Source organism: Anomalospiza imberbis, chromosome 13 (genome assembly GCF_031753505.1).
Source record: "Anomalospiza imberbis isolate Cuckoo-Finch-1a 21T00152 chromosome 13, ASM3175350v1, whole genome shotgun sequence".
NCBI lineage: Eukaryota > Metazoa > Chordata > Aves > Passeriformes > Viduidae > Anomalospiza > Anomalospiza imberbis.
This window is the reverse complement of record NC_089693.1, coordinates 301,315-322,899: the sequence shown is the minus strand read 5'-3', so window position 1 is coordinate 322,899 and position 21,585 is coordinate 301,315. Positions and strand designations below refer to the sequence as shown.

General features: G+C 60.4%; 1 protein-coding gene across 2 annotated transcripts; it reads left to right on the top strand.

The window, feature by feature from the left end:
- The first annotated feature begins 1,205 nt into the window (after positions 1–1,205).
- ZNF710 (zinc finger protein 710) lies at positions 1,206–21,217 on the top strand. 2 transcript variants are annotated; one of them, XM_068203442.1, is made up of 5 exons: positions 1,206–1,337; positions 17,360–18,779; positions 19,383–19,565; positions 20,005–20,179; positions 20,414–21,217. In XM_068203442.1, the coding sequence occupies exons 2-5, from the start codon at positions 17,388–17,390 to the stop codon at positions 20,584–20,586; spliced, it is 1,923 nt and encodes a 640-aa protein (XP_068059543.1). In that variant the 5' UTR covers positions 1,206–1,337; positions 17,360–17,387; the 3' UTR covers positions 20,587–21,217. The 2 variants fall into 2 exon arrangements, with proteins under 2 accessions (XP_068059543.1, XP_068059542.1); XM_068203441.1 differs by having other exon boundaries at positions 19,374–19,565.
- Positions 21,218–21,585: the final 368 nt, after the last annotated feature.

Below are 21,585 nucleotides of genomic sequence, written 5' to 3'. Positions count from 1 at the left end.
CGTCCCCGCGCCCCGTCAGTATCGGCCGATGCTGTGCGGCAGAGCCGCTCCCGGGCCGCGTGCGGGGCGAGCCCGGCTGGGCATGTGGCGAGGGAAGCGGCACTTCGGGACCGCCGGCACCCGCCGGCTCCGGGCTGGGCCGGCGGGCAGCAGCAGGGCGTGACGGGGATCGTGAGCACCGGCAGTGGCAGCGGGGACAGAGCAGGGAGCTCAGATTTCACCACGGACACACACACAAAAAAAAAAAAAAAAAAAACACCAGAAAAGCAGAAGTGAGCCCAGACAAAGGGCTGCGTGTGGAGACTAACTCTACTGCGATTAGTCCGGCCGGCGCCACCTGCTTCCATGGAGATGAGAATCTCCCGACACTCAGCCGAATCACGGCTGCCTCCTTCTTCTGTGGGGAGGAGACCCTCCTCCTCCTCCTCCTCCTCCACCTCCTCCTCTTCCTCTTCCTCCTCCTCCTCACGATGGAAGCCAAAGCCTGCAGCCCGCAGATCCTTGGCTGTTGCCTCCCACTCTCCCTCCGAAGTCGCATCTCACCCCCGTCCCTCCCTTTGGGGAGCAGCGGCCTCCTGCCTCCACATCCCCACGGCCACGTCGCTCAGCCTCTCCCTCTGCCTTCCTGGGGAGCCAAGGGCACCCCCTTTCCCACCAACTTCGGGATGACCGGCTCCCTTTCCCATACCACATCCCATCTCGCCCCCTCCTCTGGCCACCTCCTCCCGCCCTACCGTGGCCTTTCCCTCCGCCTCTTTGTGTCGGGTGAACACCATCGCCCCCCGACCCCTCCAATTCCTGTAACATCCCTAATTCCTCTCATCCCATTTTTGGGGAGAGAGGAGTCCTTGCCATCAATCCCTACTAGCTTTTTGGGGTGCACATGACCTTTCCCACCCCCGTGGCGGAGGAGAGCGATGCCCAGCTGGACATGGGTCTCTCGAGAAGGTCACCCCCTCCTCGGCATCACTCCGTGCGGTCACAGCCCCCAGAATGAAGGCTGAGGTAGAAAATGACCCCTGTGCTGCTGGAGGGGACATAACGCAGGGACAGCGTGGGCATAGGGACCACTCCCACCCCCAGTCCCCCCACCTTTGACCCCCCCAAACTGGTACCGAGCGCGGCCCCGGCTCCGGTGGAAGGTGCTGCTGAAGCGGGGAGGGGGCGGTTCGCGGTGGTCGGGCAAGTTGAGGAGGGGGAGGAAGATGAAGGGCGGGCGAGTTAGGAGGAGCTGCTTTGCATCCCTTCACGTCAGCCCTGCCTCGTTCCCTCCTTCTTCCTTCCTGCGCACCCAGCGCCGGGCCCGGAGCCGCCGCCGCCGCCCCGTGGAGCCGCCGGTGAGTCCTCACCGGGCCCCCCCGTGCCCCTAAAGCCCAGCCGCCCACCCCCGCTTCCCACGGGGGGTACAACAGCGGGGACACCGCGATGTCGCCGCCTTCCTGCCCCGCGCGAGCGAGGCGGGAGCGATGGCGGCGGGAGGGACCGGGAGGAGCGGGGCGGACGCGGGGTCCCGGCTCGGTGCCCGGGGCCGCCCCTCCCCACGAACCCCCCGAGAACTTTCCCCGCGGCCGCGCGCAAACTTTCCCGGCCGGGAAAGTTGCGGGGCGGGGGCCGTGACCTGTTGCGGGCGGGGGGCGCAGCGCAGGGAGGGATGCTCGGGGCCCGGGGGTCGGGCCGCGCCGAGGCTCCGCTCCCCGGGCGCCGCGCCCGAAGTTTCGGGAGTTTCCTGGTGTTTGCGGGCGGCCAGCGGGAGGGGTCCCGGGTGGGGTCCCCCGCGGCGGCACAGTGCTCCGGGCAGCGAAATGCAGCGGGGGTGACTCTGTGGGCTGGTCCCGCTTCACCTTCATTCCCGGAACACCCCGGCATGTCCCGGTGTGGGTGCTCCGTGAGGGCTGGGGGGGCCTTTGAGTTCTGCACCCAAGCGAGGGACCGAGGGGAACCGTGTGAAAGCCCTCCTCCACAGCTCTGGTCATAACAGGGTGTAATGGATAAATTAGTTCTAATTAATTAATTAGTCAGGCGTTAGGATTTTTCTTGTGAGCAGCTGTGTAGGAAGAGAAGGGTGGCCAGGGGAATAGGGGCAGCCCAGAGCCTGACCCGCACGGGACTGGAGCCTGACCCCACCCCAGGTCCAAAGCCTGCAGCTCCATCAGCCCCCCACATCCCACAGCCCACTCCTGTGCCCCACACCACGGTCCTGTGTCCCATGCCACGCTCTGTTCCCCACACCATGCTCCCAGGCTTGCCTTGGTCACTTCTGTAGCCCAGGTTTGAACTGGCCCCACTGAGCTGCGGGTCCAAGTGGTTCCCACACTGCGCAGCTGGGTCCTGTGGCTGTTCAGGCTGGCCACAGGATTAAACAAATTCATCCTGGCTTGGAGGCAGACTAGAGGCTTGGCTCTCAGGGGACCCCAGGTCACTGGGAGGCAACAGCCTCAGCGTTCTCCCAAGGTCCCTGGCTGGCCGTGGGGAGCAGCAGCTGGGGCAGCGCTGCCCGGGCTGTGAGCGTGCCCTGCTGCCAGCCTGGGGGACCATATCCTCACTGCAGAAGCTGCCATGGAGCAGGCACATCCCCCTCACCTAGGCCCAGCTCCTCTCCTGCAGGCAGCTTTGCATCGGTGCCCTCTTTATGGGTCACACTGTGTCCCTCCAAAACGGGAAACAGGAGCTGAAGCTCTGCTGCACCCCAGGACACATTCCCAGCAAACCTGGGGTGACTCGCAGGGTCAGACGTGGGTCCCTGCAGCAGTGGGAGTGGAGCATCTCTGGTGGTGCGGCTCACGGCTCATCACGTTGGCATTTTGGGCTTGGTTTAATCCCCAGGAGAGTGGTTTTATTGGGCCATTTTAATTTATCAACTAGTTTGGGAATCGCGGTGTGGAGAGGGAGGAGCACAGGCACTGTCAGGCTTTGCTCTCCAGCTGGGAATACTGAGGAATCTACAAAGCAGTGGGTTTGTACTACCAGGAACACGCCAGCGTCACAACCCGTGAGAGAGAGGCTGGCGGCACTCCTGTATTTTACAGTTATTCCTGGTGGAGAAGTCAGCTCCAGCTCGGCCCAGTCTCTGGGAATGTCCCTGGGGGCTGCCAGGCCAGAGCCAGTGCGGGGATGAGGGCTAGCCTTGTGTCAAGGGGGCTTCCTGCTGGGGTTGTTGCCCTCTGCCACCCGCTCCCAGGTTTGGTTTCCCAAGCCCCATCATGTCTCTGGCTCAGGTGGCAGCTCCTGAAATGCCCCAAATATCTGTTCAGGGCACATGTGCCATGGAGGTGGCACGGTGGGGCTGGAAGAACGCTGCAGGAGGGCCGGGATGTGATGTGCCAGCAGTGCCCCGTCCCATCCTTCGTGCTGCCTGTGGCTAGAGTCCTCAGGATGAGTCACAGTCCCTGCTGAGCCCTTCCCAAAGGGCTTGGCCTTGGCGACAGAGACCATGATCAGTGACAAGTGGTCTCCCTTTGTTCCTCTCTCCCACATTTTCTCCTCAGCCCCGTGCACACCCTCCTCCTCCTCTTCCCTCACCCTGGCAGGTGGCTGCGGGTTGAAGTGGGGTTGGTGTGGGAGAAGACCTGGCACAGCCCGTGCCCAGCGTGGCTTTCCCTCAATCCCAGTTTCTCCCCAAAGCACAGTGAAATGTGGCATGTCGGTCGGGAAGGAGGTGCTCCTGCCGAGCCGTGGAGGAATGTCTGTGTTTGTGTATTTGGGGTCTGTATTGGGAAACGGGGGCTGCTCTGCTTGCCTGGCTGCAGCTTCAGCTGAGGAATAGGGATCTCCCCCCAGAGGGAACAAGTGATGATAAACTTTCTTTCCCAAACTTTAAGTTAAAGGGAGAAATACGTTTTTGTCTTTTCCTGGCCTTTCCTTGCAGCTGTTTGAGTTATAGTTGAGTATTTCTAGTATTTCTAGTGAAAATTAACAGGAACAGTATGTCAGCACCTGTGGGCAGCTCTGCAGTGTCCCTGTGCTGTCACCTCCTGGTCCTCAGAGTGTTTGGACGAAATTCACTGCAAAGTGTCACAGATTTTAGTTAAAGGAAAAGTGACTGGTGTCTGGGTGCTCTGCTGTGCAGAGCAAAGACAAACTTGGAGAAAGTTAGGTGAATCTTCTCCAGATTGGCTCCAGGGATAACCCAAGGATAATGGGGTGCTGGGGAGCACCATGGCTGGAGAGGCAGGAGGTCTGGTAGGACAGGGTACGTCTTGTGGCCCTGGAGATTCAACACCAGGTTGCTCCAAGCCCCATCCAACTGGACCAGGAATGGGGCAGCCACAGCTTCCCTGGGCAACCTGTGACAATTCCCTGCCCTCTGTCAGTCTGATGCCATTCTTGCTGGCACTCCAGGTCCTTGTCCAAAGTCCCTCTCCAGCTCTCTTGGAGACGCTTTAGGCACTGGAAGGAGCCCTAAGGTCTTCCTGCAGCCGTCTCCTCTGCACACACTGGCACAGGCAGGGTTTGGCAGAGAGCAAACCCAGCTGGGCCGTGCTGGGCAGCGCGTCTGCTCGGGAAGAGCGGGCAGGGAGGAGGAAGAGCAGGCAGGGAGGAGGAAGCAGCACACAGCCATGCTCATTGTTTCACTTCCACTTCTCGTCCGTGGGGACCTGCCTTCGTGCCTGGGCAGTGCACACCCCGACGTGCTGTGCTTGGAGCTGCGGAACAGGAATTTCCTGGGGACTGCGGGTGGGAGCCACTGGCGGCGCCGGGATGGGACGGTGAGGGGCTGCTGGTGCTCTGCACGGAGCCCTCGCTGTCCCCTCAGCCCCGCAGCAGGGCCCGGGTCTCTCCCTGGCACAGCTGGGACTGGCCCCCGGCCATCAGAGCCACGCCAGGCTGGAGCCCGAGTCCTGCCCATGCCAGGGGTGACCTGGACAAGAAGAGAGGGAGGAAGGACAGGCAGAGCTTCCAGAGGAAGAGTGCTCACCACTGCCTCTAAATTTATCTTTCCTGTTTCTCAGCAGCAGCATTGTCTCATGCCCATTCTCTGAGGTGTCAGGCCATTCTCCCCTCTCTGCCTCTCTCCTGGCACCCTGTCTCTCACCATGTTATCCCGGTTTAACCAGCTCTGTCTCTCCCTTTCTTTTGCTTTCAAGTTTTAATCCTGGTGTGCTCCTGGTTGCTTTCCCCTTCTCTCACCTCTGGTCTGTTCCCACACCCACCATCCCAGGGCCCTTCCCATGTCTTGCAGCACCAGCCCCTGGCTTGGGGGTTAAACTGGGCACTGGGCAGCTGCCAGTTCCTCTGGGCTCAGGACTGGAATCCATGAGCAAGCTGGAGAACAGAGGCGGGAGGTTTCCCTTTGTCCAACCCATGATGGGCTGCTCTGAAGGGAGAACTTCTCCTTGGAACCATGGAATCACTTTGGTTTGACAGGATCTTTGAGATCACAGAAGCCTCAGGGCAGCCTGGCCTGCTCATCCCAACCTCCCCAAGAGATGCTGCACACGACCAGGCGGATCAGGGACATCCTGGACTGGCTGGGTGGATCGGGGATGCCCAGGACCAGGCTGACTGGTGGATGCTGTTGGGAAGAATTGTTTTTGTGGTTAGGATGGATGTTCCAGGGAGCTGCTTCCCTTCCCAGTCAATCCACAGGGACTGTGGGGGTCTCCTTCCTCACAAAGGACTTTCTACTCTGAATCCTGACCCCTCTGCCATCCAAAATGTAGGCATCTTAAACTCCCAACCCGAACACCTCCCTGCTCCATGGCAGTAAATTCTTTGTTCGTTTATTGAGCTGGTTGAGATCTGCCCTTGCTGGGCACAGACTGATCTGCCCTCCTGGCTCTGCCCTCGGCTTTGCTCCAGAGCCATCCGTTTGTCCTTGCTGTGGCCATTCCGTGCTTGCTGTACACAAAGTCACCAGCCCTAGAAGTGTTCAAATGCTGTGTGGACGTGGCACCTGGGCACACGTTTTAGTGGTGGCCTTGGCAGTGCTGGGGAACGGTTGGACTCCACTATCTCAGGGGGTTTTTCAGCCCTAGTGATTCCGTGACTCCGTGATTCTGTGATTCCAGCCCTGGCTCACATGTGCCCATGGCTGAGGGGGCACCAGCTCACGGGGAGCTCATGCCCCTCAGAGGAGCTCTGACCTTGGGCCAGGAGTGCCCTCTGGGGAAAATGTGCTTTCCCAGAGGCAGAGCCGTAGGCAGAGCTGGAGGAGTCTCCCCCAGGTGAGCGCTGAGTCTCTGCTGAGTCCCTTCCCATCCATCCCGCCTGCCCTGGCCACCGTGCATGCCCCAGCAGGGCCTGGCTGGGCCACCACCTGCCGAGAGCTAGCCCAGATTGATTGGGGCTCCAGTGGCTTGGTTTGGCTTCGTGATTATCATCAAGGGACACAGAGAAGGGAATTATTTCAACAGCTGAGTATTGTGTGTGTTTATGGGACTTTCTGGCTGAGAGAAGGAAGGGCACGAAGTACAGGAGTTGTGTAGATTGGGATGAGAACGGGGAGGGCAAGTGGTATAGATTCCAGGGTGAGCCAGAGCTGCTAGAACCAAGGCAGAGACAGCCCAGCCACACTGAGACCTTGGGAAATGTTAATTAGGATGAGCAAATGGTGCAAATATCCCCAGCCTCCCGCTCACGAGCAGGATTTGCCCACTGCATCTCCCTGTCCGAGCACTCATGCCAGGCAGGTGACCCATCCCCCCGTGCCCCCAGCAGCTCCCAGGCCAGGTTCATCCAGCATTGGCTCCGTTTCCAAGGACAGCCACGAGCTGCGGGGCCCTGGGCATTGCTCCCAGCGAGCTCCCGGGGTGTGTCCGTGTCACCTGTCCAACCAGTGCACGCTCCGGACAGCAGTGCCAGACCCCGTTCTTTCAACTCCTTTTCCAAAGACAAATATGTGTATTTTTGTATAAAATCCTGGCCTCTGCCCAGAGTCAGGAGCACTGCAGGAGCTTTCACAGCATGATGACACACAAAAGCACACGTGCAATAAGCAGGAATTGTGTTTCACCCTGGCCCTGTGACCTGGCAGCAGCGTGCAGCCAGCGTGGGATCCCCAGAGCAGACGCCTCTGCCTTCCCCCAGGAGAAGCAGCCGAGTCCTCTGCTGCTGTGGATCTCAAAGGCATTGGCCATGCAGACAGGCTGGTGCTGTGGGGGCAGCAGGCACAGCTGGCTTTGGGCCATATGGGGACACGTGTTCCACACCTGGTTTGGGTCAGTCCTGAGCTGGGAATTCATGAACTGCCACCAGCAGGGACCTTTGTCCGGTGCCTCCTGATCCATCTGCCCAACCCAGCCCCCCAAACACTCGTCCCTGACCTGCTCAGCTGTGCAGGAAAGGATCCAAGATGTTTCCCACCTTAGGGATCTGAAAGTAGAAGTGGTATTGGCAGCTGTGCAGCTGGGTTTGTTCCTGTAGTGGTGTGACACGTCAAAGAGCCTTGTTGTTGGAAAACTGGGAGTGGAACACTCTCAGGTGGCCTGGTCCAGAGCCTGGTGTGGGTGGAAGGGGGCTCAGTGCTCCCCAGTTCCTGCCCATACCTCTTCCTGCCATGGTGGAAAGCTCTGGTTCCCTCCCCTGCGTTCACCCCGGGTCTGTGGGAATGGCACTCGCCGTGTTTGGGACTGGGCTGTGTCGGCTGAGCTCCGCAGCCGCTTCCTTGTGCCAGGGGTGATTCCTGAGCCACAGAGCTGCAGGTCGGTGTCTCCCATGCAGGTTCAGCTGTGCCTCACTCACTGGGACCTTCCCCATCACTGAGGTACACCACAGCTGCTGGTGCTGCTCAGGGATGTCCTGGGGGCTGTGGCACACGGGGGCGGTTTCTCCAAGGCAGAGCAGGCTCTGAATCGAGCTGACCCAGCATGAGGTGTCCCCCTGCCCTGCAGCCCCTCGCCTTCCCCAGCACAGCCCTCCAGCAGGCACATACGTGGAGGATTACCTGGTTGAGCATTAATTATCACGCTCAAATTAGAACCCCTCAGCGATGATTAACTCATTACCCAGCACTGCAGCGGGGACAGCAGACACGGGAATGGTGGCAGAGCTCAGCAATGCCCGGCTCGGGGGACACAACATCCCCTGGGCAGCGGGCAGCCCCAGCCCTGCAGGAGAGCAGTGGGGAGCTGTTTGTGCCTGTGCTGGGCCATGCTGAGGTTCCCTGTTGGCCTGGGGGCTGGGGGTGGGCTGTGAGGGGTAACGTGTGCCCAGCTGCAGGGCTCAGGGGGTGCAGGGCTCAGGGGGTGCAGGGCTCAGGGGGTGCAGGGCTCAGGGGTGCAGGGCTCAGGGGATGAAGGACTCAGGGGTGCAGGGCTCAGGGGTGCAGGGCTCAGGGGTGCAGGACTCAGGGGTGCAGGGCACAGGGGGACAGGGCTCAGGGGGTGCAGGACTCAGGGGTGCAGGGCTCAGGGGTGCAGGACTCAGGGGTGCAGGGCTCAGGGGGGCAGGGCTCAGGGGGTGCTGCCCAGTGCTTGTGGGACACTGAGCCTGTCAGCACAGTCATGTGTGCTCTGGGCTGTTGGCCTTCCTCACTGCCCTTAGCTCTGGTTGGACATCGCTGGTGCCACGAGTGGATGTGGACCAGCCCTGTGTTTCCATTTCTCTGTCCTCACAGTCCAGCACAGGACACAGCCTGGGGACACAGGGACAGCCAGGCCCAGGAGCCACCATCCTGCAGAATGGATGGGCTCCACTCATGGCAATATCAAAACTGGACTAAAATTGCTCCCAAGCGTAAGGGCAACAATGCTCTTGAAAGTAACACCCTTGAGTGAGACCCTTCCCCCTGTGGGGATCTTCCCTTGCACCCGAGCAGCTCTTTCACATCCCACCAGGCAGTCTGTTCCCTTTGGGATGACAGGCATCTCCCATTTGTACCGTTTTGGGTTGGTTTTCCCCTTTTACAGCCAGCTGGGTCACACCCACCAGGATTCCTGAACTCCTGCCTGTGTGTTGTCTCCTTGGACCTCTGGCCACATTTAAGGCTTTGCCTCGAAGCCCCAGCAGTTTATGATTAACCCCAGGCCTGGGGGTGCTAAGCAGGAGCTGTGTCCAGCAGGAGTGGTGCCACTTAGGCTCAGGACGTTCCTCTCACCCTCAGCCCCGGGCTGCTTTGGGGTCAGATGGCATCACACGGGTCTCTACAGGACACCAGGGTGCCTGTTGCCTGTGTCCTAGAGGAGCTGCTGTCCTGGTGGGCTCCATCTCCAGTGTTTTCCTCCCTCTGGGTGTCACCTCCGTTTGTCCCAGATCCCAGCACTGCTCTCCCCCTGCACCTTGGTTCATTTTGGGCTGTTTGGGCACTTTGGTCCATCCACACACACGAGGGTCTGTTAACCCCTGCCACTGCTGAAGATGCCGAAGGAACCGGGACAGTGCTGGGACTCACAGACCCGGGCAGAGCCCTGCTGGGTCTTTCCAGGCAAGGCTGGGTGCTGGCAGGTCAGGGACTTGCAGGGCAAAAGGGGCTGCCCCCACCCTTTGCCCTCTGCTCCCTGCAGGACCCAGCACAGCATCAGGCCCCTGCGTTTGCCTCTGCCACAACCAGCCCTCATCTTTCCCTGCAAGGTTTTGGGGGTTGGCCTGAATTCACACTTGTTCCTACAGGTTTGTTTGCTTGGGGTGTTGGCTCCTTCATTTTCCAGAGGAGCAGTGAGGTGGTGAAGGTAGTCCCATTGCTGAGTCCCTTTTCCTTTCTGTCCCCATCTGTGTGTGTGAGTGCTGGGAACAGGTTTGTCAGTGCCTCGGCGCCTTTCAGGGTCTTCGCAAAGAGCAGATTTATTTTCTGCTATGCTGAGAATTAGCTTCCCTTTCTTCCTCTTCCCTCTGCCCCCGCTGGAAAGAGAGAGAATGCAGGGAAGAAGAAAGGATTTCCATCGCGGCGGTGATTGGCACAGCCCTGAATGAGAGGTCATTCCAGCCGGCTCTTTCTTTTCAGGGCCCTTTTTTCCTGCTCCCTGTATTCAGGCTGGCAGCATTCTTTCTTTTCAAAGCTCCTCTGTCTGTCTCTCTCTTCCCCCTCCTTTATTTTTCATCCCTTTTCTTTACTTTTGCTGTCTTTTCATTCTGTTTTTCTCCACCCCCTTGGGGCTCCATTTTTTTCTTTCCCTTTTCCTCTATTCAGTTCCTTTTTTTCTTCTCGCATCTCTTTTGAATAGCTCGGCTATTTTCGGAGAGGAAAGGGACTGTGCCGGGGAGAAGCCGTTACAGCAAGGAGGAACTTGAAAGTCTTTTCTTTCCCTGTTTATTTCATTTAAAAGCAAAAATTGTTTTCCAGCGCAGAGCGAGGGTTCTGTGTGGAGCCTTTGAAGCCACGCTGGGACAGCAGCAGGGCTGGGGGCCCTCCCTGCTCCTGGCAGAACTCATTTACTGCCGGTCCCAAACCCCTGGCAAACCCCTGGAGCACCGGGGCTCTGGGCTCGGTGCTGCCTTGCTGGGCTCTGCCTGGGGGTGCTGCCAGAGGGGGTCCAGGCAGCAGCAGCCCCTCTCCCTCAGCTCACCCCACACCAGTTTCCTGATTTAACGGCTCTTCCTGCCTCTGGGCTCAGGAGCAGCAGCATTTTTAGGGATGACATGACCTTAGTCTCTAAAGGCAGGTCCTGGACCTCTCTGCTGCAGCACATACCTGCATGCACGGGGGTGGCAATGCAGGAGCCATGTTTGTTCCGAAGGGGAACGGAGGGCTCACGCAGGGAGCCCGTGAGGACACGTGGGATGTGCCAGGTGTGCAGGTGTGCCTCGGTCGTGGTCAGTCGCTGCGCTCAGACCGGAGGGACACAAGGTGCCAGGCTCAGGCGCGTCCCCAGAGGAGTGACAGGAAGGGTCTCACACACCCCCACAAGGCCACGGGGACCCGGTGGCTCTGAGGGAACCCCTCGCCCAGCAGATGAGGCTGGGCCCATCCCTGCTCCAGGTGCCACGAGAGCTCGGCTCGCTGTCACCACTGCCCTGCTGCCCTGGCGCCATGCTCCGGGGGGCTGTGAGGGCAGAAGGGCTGGAAGATCAGGCCTGAAGCACGATCCGTTTGCTCTGCCAGGGACGAGATGTTGAGCTCTGTGGCACAGCAACAGGAGCTCCTTGGGAAGGCAGGTGGGGCCAAGAAGAATCCCCTTCCAAAATGCTCCCTGCCTGGGCACCACTCTGGGCATGAACCATTGGTGGCTTTGGTGCGGTTTTGATGCAGCTTTGCTGAGGTTTTGGTGCAGTTTTGATGCAGCTGTGGTGCAGTTTTGATGCAGCTGTGCTGAGGTTTTGGTGTGGTTTTGATGCACCTTTGGCTGCTCACAGACCAGGCCCTGGCTAGAGCAGAATGCTGGCTCCAGCATTTGCTCTGGATCAGCCCATCCAAAGATCCCTAAAGAGACCTCCCCAGAGCAGGGACGGTGCAGGTGGCCACGGGCCTGCTCCGCTGAGCTCCTGGCTGTGCCACAACACAGGAGTCCCGTGGAAGCGACCCCGAGTCAGAGCCAGGCTCCCAGAGCCTGGAGCAGCCTGTCTTCCTCCCACCTTTCCCTTACCCCCATGCCCAAATGGATGCAGTCAGGACTCTGGTTCTCAGGAAACACCTTTTCCACATGAAATGTTGTCTCCCTTTGTTTTGCTGTAACACAGGATTTGAGGGTGATCTATGGCACGGGAGCTGCTGACTTCTCTGCGGGCTGTGTTATGGGATTCCATGGATTTGGAGGGACCTCAGGGATCACCTGGTCCAGTCTTCTCTGGGAAAAGTCCAGACGGGACAAGAGGCTGTCAGGTGCTGGAGAAGGGCTGGCAGGGCATTGTCACCCCGCTGTCCTCGGCCCAGAGGCACTTTGGGGTGTGGCAGGGGTCCCGTGCCAGGCGTGTGGGCTGCGGGAGGCGGGAGCGGGGCCAGGGCCCAGTGGTTAATTAAACAGATCGTTTCGTTAAACTGAGATTCAAACAATTGTAACCCTGAGATGGAGAAGGCATTGGAGGAGATGAAATGGGAGAGAGAGAGAAAGGAAGCAAAGGACAGAGGTTCAGAATGGAGAGGCAGATTAGGAGAAAGATGAAAGAGAGAGGAGAGAGATAAGAGGGAGAGAGGGGACAGATCTCGGCTCGAGATGGGCGTTGCCAGGGAAACGGGAAGAATGAGGGAGCAACTGGAGGGATGGAGGAGCACAGGATACGGGGGGGTGGGGAGCGAGGGATGGAGAAGTGAGGGATGGAGGGTTGGAGGGACAGAGGAGAAGAGAGATGGAGGCTGGAGGGATGGAGGAGCAGGGGGATAAAGCCTCAGTGTTAGAAGGAGGAAAAAGGGGATTTCCAGCAGAACGGGAAGCAGGAGTGGCATGTCAGAGCTCAGCACAGGTGCCTGTGTGCTGGGAAGAGCATTTGGGATGGCAGCTCTGTCCCTCTGCAGTGAGCAGCCGCAGCACCTGCTGCTGTCCTTAGCCTGACCCTGGTGCCAGTGCTGGATGCCAGATCCCTGGGCAGATAATGGAGGAACCAGGCAGCTCTGTGCTCATCACACTTCTGCTCTGCAGCACTGGTAACCCCTGGTTATTTGAAACCATTCCCTTTTCCCTCCCAGTCAGAGTTTGCCAATGACCATACATTTTCCAAGGGGTAAATATTTACCTGTGATTGATGGACACGGTGATCAGAGTGAGAATACCCCCGTTCCGTGGAATGTTTTCAGAGGAAGTACCCCTGAAGAGGCTGGGGAGGGTGTGATGTGCTCTGATAACTCCTCTCCTCCACGAGCCCTTGTCTCTCCCAGGGCCTCACTTTCCCCAACTTGGTTTTCCACCTGTTCTTACTAAAATCATTATCAACATCCCTCTGCAAACCCCAGGTTGTGCCCTTTGTTTTGTGAAGCCAAAGCCCCCAAAGACTGCTCTTCCTGCCCCCAGAAGCACTTCAGTGACAGTGATGTCACGTCTGTCACTGGCTGGAGATTGTGGCTCTCTGATCCACTGACAGTGGAGGTTTCTTTTTTCTGGAGAAGTTTTCCTTAAAACAAAAGTTTTCCTTTAAAAATGTAGTTTGACAGTATCTGGTGGGGAGACACGGACTGAATTTAGACAGGTGTTTGTTTTCTGTGGCTCCTGCCTGTTTCTCAGAGCTTTGGCTTGTTTTTACAGCAGTTCCTCTGTATCAGGGTGAGTTCTGGGGCAAGAAGCGCCAGTTTCTGTTCTGCCACGGTGTGTGGAGCCACTCTGTGGGTCAGCCCCTGGCACACACCACCAACACAGAGCCAGGGCCAGGCAGTGCAGCCAAGGTGACCCCCAAATCCTTGGGCTGGTGCAGGACAGACATGCTGGGTCAGGTTTAAGAATAATTTTAGTTGTGATTTTCAGGAAAACAACATTTTTCTGTTTGGAATTGTGGGGGTTTGAGCAGCTTTATGTGAAATCTGCAGGCAAGATGAAAGCCTGTTTTCCCCTTTATTAAATTTAAATGAAGACTGCTTTTGAGAAAGAAAGGAAAATAAAATCAAAGGTTTTCTCACAAATATCAGATCCATTATCAGCCATTTTCTGGTAAAAAGTCTTGAACAGTTTTACTACCCCCTTCCCCAGTGAGAACCCCGAATGCCCAGGGTCTCACTTTGTCCTGGGGCTCAATCCTGTGCCTTGGGAGCTTTCCCCCCAAGGTCTGCACCACCACATCTGTCCCCAGGGAACCTCCCAGGACCCCCAGGCACTGGGAGCAGAGGGTCTGCAGAAGGGTGCCACAGAGAGCCCTGTAACGGGGGTCGTGCAAAGGGGATAGCCAGGAGGAAGTCCTAAATGTCCTCTTTCCCCTGGCACCAGGCTTGTCAGGCGGCCTGGGAACCTGTGCAGGGGGTCAGGTGACTTAAACTGCTGCTGGTGCCAGCTGGGCTCTGGCACCTGCTCCGGTGCTGAGGTGAGACAGACCAGTGGCAGCAGGGTGGGCTCCTGCACGCCTGCTGGGGGCTGCTGCTCCTTGGGACAGCCGAGAAGTCAGTCAATCCCCCAAACCCTCTGGATTTTGGGTACCTGGGCCTCCCTTCCCTGCAGGAATGGTTGGGTGAGAGTTGGTGAATGCTGCTGCCTCTGGGCTGGTGAGGGGAGCTGGGAGTGGAGCCAGGTGGCAAGCAAGGGTCGTTGGTCACTAATGGGGCAGCAGGGGCCGTGCCCCCCTGAGCTGCTCCTGGGGCCTTGGATGGCTCTGAGGGTGTGGGTGCTCCTTTAGCTCAGACCTTCTGGGTCTCAGGTGTTACAGGCATACCTGTGGGTGCACAGGTGAGGCTTCTGTGGACCAGATGTAATGTTTCCATGCTTCTCAACTGAGGATTTACCAGGCTCTTATCTCCTGAGTGCTGGCCAAGGGGCCGGGTGGGGTGGCACAAGGATTGCGCAGGTGGGTGAAACCCAGGGAGGTGAAACAACAAAGGGAAGGGAAACGTGTCCACAGACATGGTGCTTAGCCTGGTGGCTGGAAAATTGGGAATCCAGCAAGGAATGTGCTGGGAGTGGAGAACCTGCTGTGCAGATGCTGCTGCCAGAGGGACCCAGAGAGAAGTGAGTATTTGGGGAGCTAATCATGGAGCAAGAGAGGAAAATAGAAGTAAAATAGCACAAAGAAGTGAAAGCCATGAAAAAAGCCTACTGTAAGTGACAGGTGGTGAGTGAGGAGCTAGTGGAGGCTCTCAGGGGGGCAGCCAGGGCAAGGGAGGGCAGAGTCTGCAGGATGTGCCAGGGCAGAGCCTGGATCTTCCCAGATGTGTTGGGAAAGACGGAAGGAAAGATTGCACCAAAACTAAACCTTGGAGTGGGAGGAGAAATGAAGAAAGAACCCCAAATTTCACAACTCCAAAGGATCAGGGACAGCAGCCCTGATCTGCTGGCCCCGGGTGCATCCGCCCTGCGGTGCTGGCCGGCAGGAGGTGGAGGAGAGGACTGGGCGCTCGGCACGTGCCACTGGCGGAGGGGACATTGCCAGCGCGTCTGTGTGACCCCCCAGCTGGGCCCGGGGTGGGCAGGCGAGGGTCTGCATCGGGAAGTGAGCCCGAGGGACCCGAGCCCAAAGGGCTGGCCTTGAAAACTACAGGTTATTAAGGCTGGAGGAGGGTTTGGATCCCAGCAGCAGCACTGGAGGGGGCCCTGGGCGTGGTGGGGGTGAAAGCCTGCGGGTGCAGCCACAGGTCCGGAGGTCCGGGCTGGGCAGGAGGAGGAGCCGGAGGTGCTCGTGTCCCTGCCGGGGACAGGGGTGTGTGCAGCGCCCGGGGCTGCCCCAGCCCCGGGCACCGTCCTGCTGCGAGCAGCGGCCGGGGCTGCGCTCGGGCTGCTCGGGCGAGGCTGGCAGCGGCTGCCGCGGAGCACAGACGGGCTGGCAGCTGGGAGCTTCCTGGGGGAGCTGAAATACGTGACCCCACCTCGCTGGCCAGTGTATTGGGAAACGGTGGTTCCAGCTGCCTTGGCAAGTCCCGGGGCGCGAACAGGGAAGTGAGAGCGGGAAGTGAAACAGCTGCGTGTGCCCTGCTCCTGCTTCCCCGTGTGCTGTTTGTGCAGCTGCGGCTCCCGGGCCTCGGACGGCAAACCTCCGACACCGTGTGCCGCGGCTCGTGTGCGCGATGGAGACAAGTCCAGAGAGGTTTGTGCAGCACAAGGCTTCGGCTTTCCTGCTCAGGAGGGGAGCTCGTCCCCTTTCCCAGTGCCCAGAGCAGGAATCCACATTTACTTTCCCCTAAAAGCTTCTGGTTTGGGGTGGTTGTAAGATTCTCTGGTACTGGTCTGGGGAACGTGTGGGTGCGTTGTTCTTGTCTCGTGGGGCTTGTTTTGGGGGGCAGAGACCCAGCACCATGCTGGGGGGCACTGACCCCTCTGCCATGCTGGGCTCGTGGGGAGAGCAGCTGGGCCCCCTCTCCCGTGTCCCTTCTCCTCTGCCTGCAAGGGGCAGCTCAGGGGCCCCACGGGGAGGGGGTCCCAGCTGGCGGGGTACGGCCCCGGGGCTGTTCGTGCACGCCAGCTGCCGCCTCCCTGACTGATCCTCTTCTTCCTCCAGCCCTCCTCCTCTTCCCGCCACCGCCCTCCCCCACTCCTTGCTTTGTTTCGCTGCCTCCGCACTAGTCCTCCCCTCATCCCCTTCCTTCTCCTCCTCCTCCCACCCCCATCCTCTTCCTCTCCATCTCCTCCCTGCCGCCGCCCCTCCCCTCCGCTCCGTCCCCCCCGGCCCTGCTCCCTGCCCGCTGGCTCTCCGGGGCGCTCGGGCAGGCCAAGGGCTGCCCGGGCACACGGGGTGCTTGGCTGAGACCTTTCCCCTGGCAGCTCAAGCCTGGGCAGGGTCCCCTCACCGGCTCTCTCTGACCCTGACCCAAGAGCCACCAGTGCTGTGGCCAGTGCCAGCCCCGTGGTGGCCCAGCAGGTGGGAGGGAACTGAGGAGGGACCCGGTACCCCCCAGATGTCTGCGGGCAGCCAAGCCCCTGCGGCTGGAGTTGCTCCCCTTCCCTGTCTTTTCTCACACTGGTTTTGACCTTCCCCGTCATCCCACCCCCTGCCCCATCCCGTGCCCTGTGCTGTGGCCGGTGTTAGGGTGCGCAGGGCAGAGGCATGAGGGGACACTTCTGGGGCCGGCAGGAGCAGGCAGCCGCCTGCAGCACAGAGAGGCCGATGTCCCCGGCCGTGCTCAGTGTCCCTCCAGCCGAGCTGGCTGCAGGGATGGTGCCCAGGCATTGTGGGGTTTCCCTTCTCCAAAGGGGAGGTTCATCCCACAATCTCCTCATGCTCTGGGGTTCTCCTGGGACTGTGACAGAATCTGGCTCAGAATTTATCCCTGTTTTACCTCCCCCGCAAGATTTCTTTGTTGTAGCTGCAGGAATAATTGTATTTAGGAGAACACTTCTTCGGGAGGAGGAAGCAGCAGCTCCCAGGCGCATCCTGGCTGTCCCCGCTGGGGGAGGGTGCCGTGATGGTGCTGCAGCCCCAGGATGAGTGTGCCAGCCCCCAGGGCTGAGCAGCACAGCCCTGCCCGTGCCCAGGGCCACTGCCAGGCAGGCTGTGTCCCGGTGGGTCTGGGCCCGCTCCTGCTCCCTGTGCCCTGTGCTGTTGCTGCTCCCGCCGGAGCTCAGAGCCACACTCAGCTGGGACCAGGTCACAGGCTGTGCGGGCACTTGTTCCCTGGAATCACTCTAGGAGCCTGAGGGCATGCGAGCAGCCAAACCCCAGCCCAGGTGCTAATAGCCCATCCAGAGAGGCTGATGGTGGGCACGCATCCCAGCTTCCCTCCTTGCCCCAGCCCTACAGTGGGAACCCCTGGGGCCACTGTGTCCCCACATCCTGGGCTGTACGGTGCTGTGCTGGGGACCCACGCTGGCCTCACCCGTGTCAGTCTGGGGTTAGCTGAGGAAGGAGGTGACGGCTGGGCTGAATCCCTGCGGCGGTGTCTGTGGTGGGGTGCCAGGGGCTCAGGGCCATGTCTCTTCCCCCTCAGCCATGACAGCATAGGCCAGCGGCCAGAGATGGATCGGTTCAGCGAGTGCGGGACGCAGACGGACGCCGTGGTGGTGCTGTCCCTAGCACAGGCTGCCGTCCTAGGCCTGGTGTCCGATAATGAGCTGCTCGGGGCCACCGTCACCCCTACTGGCTTCTTCCCGGGGCTGGCCGGGGAGCAGCTGGACAATGCCACCATGGAGCCCGGGGAGCCCGAGGGTGAGGAGCAGGCACCTGGGGATGGGCAGGACGAGGACACCCTGGAAGCAGACTCCTCCCTGGAGAAGCATGCCCGGAGGAGGAAAAGGCCACCTGTGAGGCTGATGCCCAAGGTCAAGAGTGAGAAGGCAGAGGTGGAGGCTGAGCCACCATACAGCGTGTCGGTCCCTGGGGACGAGGAGGGCGAGGGGCAACACGGCCACACACCCCAGCCCCCAGAGCCCAGCCAGGAGCCGGCGGGGCAGAGCGGTGCCGTGAAGATGATCGACCTGGGCACCTTCAGCAGGAAGCCCCGACGCCTGCGGCACCTGCGCCGGCATCGGGAGCTGGAGGGCACCGAGCGCCGGCGCAGGGGCGGCGACCTGGCCGGCGGCACTGTGGGGGCCCCACAAACCGTGGGCACCTTCGAGGCGGGCGCCCCGTCCCCTGGTGAGGCGGAAGCCCCGGCGCCGGCATCCCCCGAGCAGGTGAAGAGCGAGCAGGGCTGCGGCTGGCAGGAGCCGGGGGAGCTGGAGGCGGCCGGCGGCACCAGCGAGCACAGCAGGAAGGCGCAGCTGGACCGGCTGGACATCAACGTGCAGATCGATGACTCCTACCTGGTGGAGGCAGGGGACCGCCAGAAGCGCTGGCAGTGCCGCATGTGCGAGAAGTCCTACACCTCCAAGTACAACCTGGTGACCCACATCCTGGGCCACAATGGCATCAAGCCCCACTCCTGCCCGCACTGCAACAAGCTGTTCAAGCAGCCTAGCCACCTGCAGACCCACCTGCTGACCCACCAGGGCACGCGGCCCCACAAGTGCGGGGTGTGCAGCAAGGCCTTCACCCAGACCAGCCACCTGAAGCGGCACATGCTGCTGCACACCGACATCAAGCCCTACAGCTGCCGCTTCTGCGGCCGCGGCTTCGCCTACCCCAGCGAGCTGAAGGCGCACGAGGTGAAGCACGAGAGCGGGCGCTGCCATGTGTGCGTGGAGTGCGGGCTGGACTTCTCCACGCTCACCCAGCTGAAGCGGCACCTGGCCACGCACCAGGGCCCCACGCTCTTCCAGTGCCTGGAGTGCAGCAAGTCCTTCCACTACCGCAGCCAGCTGCAGAACCACATGCTGAAGCACCAGAACGTCCGGCCCTTTGTCTGCACTGAGTGTGGGATGGAGTTCAGCCAGATCCACCACCTCAAGCAGCACTCGCTCACGCACAAGGTAGGGGCTCAGGGTCCTCTGGGGTGCTGCCCTCATCGTGCCCAGAGCAGATGTGCCAGCTCTGGATGTGGGTGCTGGTGGAGAGGAGTGTCCCAGTGCCCCTAGTCTTGGGAGGAGGTGGGTGGTGCAGGTGGGCAGTAGCACCTGTGGCTGGCATTAGCTGGGATCACTGACATGCAGAGAGGGGGTCCCTGGGACCCAGCCCCTGCCCTTCTGGGGGTTCCCTTCCTTAGGGAGGGAGTTTCAGACCTGTTGCAGGGTAACCTGGGGGGCCCTGTCCGGGAGCAGCCACAGCCCCTCTGGGCAGGCTGTGTATGGGTGTTTGCCCTTTTCCTTGGGCTCGTTAATGGGGAGCAATTGGGCTGAGCCCCAGAGCAGAGCTGGCACTCAGCTGCACTCACAGAGCCTGTCCAGCCCCCAAGCACAGCCCCTGCACGTTGCTGGGCTCAGGCCAGGCTGGGCTCTCAGATACACCCCGTGCTGTGCTCATCCCTTGGGGTGGGGTCCCTTTCCCCACTCTTGGCACCCCCCCGTGCGTCCCCGGGGCCTGGGGGTCTGCCCACGCTCCCCCGGCCCACACCTCCCCCCCGGCAGGGCGTGAAGGAGTTCAAGTGCGAGGTGTGCGGGCGGGAGTTCACCCTGCAGGCCAACATGAAGCGGCACATGCTGATCCACACCAGCGTCCGGCCCTACCAGTGCCACATTTGCTTCAAGACCTTCGTGCAGAAGCAGACGCTCAAGACCCACATGATCGTGCACTCTCCGGTGAAGCCGTTCAAGTGCAAGGTACCGGTGGGGCTGGGGGCTGGTGGAGATGGGGATGTGGAGCACGGCTCCTGCTGTGCTGTGCCCCCAGGAATCTGGCCAGGCTGAGCCCTTGGGCATGGAAGCAGTTTTGTGATGCTTCCCCTGCTCGCTTGGGCATGGAATATCTGCTCCAAACTGTGATGGGAGCATTGCTGCTGCTGAATGACAACCAGTGCCTCTCTCTGACCAGTGCTGGATGCTCTGGAGCTCCCAGCAGCACCAACACTGCATCCCCAAGCCCCTCACCCAGGGCAGGAGGAGGGAGGGAGCCCCATTGTTGTTGGCAGGAGCCAGGAGGGACTCCAGGAGGCCAGCAGCCCCATTACTCTTGGTGGGAGCCCCAGGGCACCCTGGGGGCCAGGTCTGCACTGCAGAGCCTTGGCCAGCTCTGGGCTGACCGTGGGCTTGCTGCCGGCAGGTCTGCGGGAAGTCCTTCAACCGCATGTACAACCTGCTGGGGCACATGCACCTGCACGCCGGCAGCAAGCCCTTCAAGTGCCCCTACTGCTCCAGCAAGTTCAACCTGAAGGGCAACCTCAGCCGGCACATGAAGGTCAAGCATGGGGTGATGGACATCAGCCTGGACAGCCAAGGTGGGTCCCTGGCCTGGCATCGTGGCTGCCCCATGGCCCCGGGAGCTGGGCCGGGCCGTGCTGGCTGCGGCAGGTTCACATCTTCTCGCCCAAGGGCTGCCCCCAGAAGTGGCCCAGATCGAGCAGGGCTGTGGCTCCCAGGGAGTTTTGGGCTCCAAACCCGGGGAGGGGGGAGCTGCTGGCCCCAGCCCTCCCCGCAGGTCCTTCACTGCGTGTCCCTGTGCTGACTCCTAGATGCCATGATGGAGCTGGCTGGGGCTGATCACACCGAGCTGGATGGCCAGCAGGAGATGGATGACTTCGAGGAGGAGAACTCTTACGGCTACAGGGCTGTGGGCAACCCCCCAGACGAGCACACCCTGGCTGAGCAGGCCATGAAGGAGATGGCCTACTACAACATGTTGTAGCCCAGGCTGGTGGGTCTGTGGGGGCTTGGTGGGGTTAAGAGGGGCTGCAGCACCCAGCCAGGCCTCCCAGAACTGGAGAGATGGCGTCCACTGGGCTTGGGGAACACAGGGATGTCCAGAAGACTTTGCTGGACCTGCCTTGGCTCTGTTGCTGCCCCCCTGCCCCTGCTTGCACCCTGCACCTGGTGACTTGAAGCTGCAGGCAGGGGAGGTATGACCCAGCAGATCACTGAATGAGTAAGGATGGAAGGGGCTGCTGTGGAGCAAGATGATGAGCATCACTAATTATTCTACCTCCTGGGTCCCCCCTCTCTGCACAGGGGTTCCCCTGACGGGCAGAAGCCCCTGCCCACATGAGGAGGTGGGTTTGCATTTCCCACTCACCCCAGGGCTCCCCGTGTCACGCCCTGGGATGCAGAACAGAGTATTTTCATAGAAGCTCAGGGTGCAGTCAGCGCCCACAGCTCCGGGTCTGGAACTGCAGCCAGCAGTGGATCCGGGGGAGGCAAACCCAGCCCAGCCCCAGCAAATGATGGTATTTTGAAAGTAATTTATTTTTTTCAGATGTGCCGCGTGGTTGGTTTTATCTTTTCACTGAGTTCAGTTCCCTTCAACCAATGTGCTTTGTAAACCAGTGTAAGCTGTGTGGTCTGTGTGGGGAGAGGGGGTTCTGAGGGGCAGAGGGCCAGAGTGGGGTCCTGGGCAGAGCCCCTCACTAAGGAACTGGGAACTGGCACCCCCTCCTTGTCCCCCAGCTGCTCTGGGGCTGGAGGAAAAGGCTCTCATTAGGGCAGCCTGTGAGGTGGGGGTTTGCCTCCTCCATGTCCAGGGATGTGGCAGGGAAGCAGCTGGGGCAGTGCTGAGTCTGGGACCACTCTGGGCTCTTCACTCTCTGCTGCAGGGCAAAGAATTCACAGCACCCACAGCACTGCCCCCCGGGAGCACCCAGAGCTGGGTCGGGTCCTGGCAGGCATCAGGACCTGGGGACCAGCCAGGGCA

Coding starts and splice junctions, on each gene's coding strand:
- ZNF710 (XM_068203441.1), top strand. CDS start 17,388: ATGGATCGGTTCAGCGAGTGCGGGACGCAGACGGACGCCGTGGTGGTG. Junction 18,780..19,373: donor AGCACTCGCTCACGCACAAG/GTAGGGGCTCAG, acceptor CCCCCCCGGCAG/GGCGTGAAGGAGTTCAAGTG. Junction 20,180..20,413: donor CATCAGCCTGGACAGCCAAG/GTGGGTCCCTGG, acceptor GCTGACTCCTAG/ATGCCATGATGGAGCTGGCT.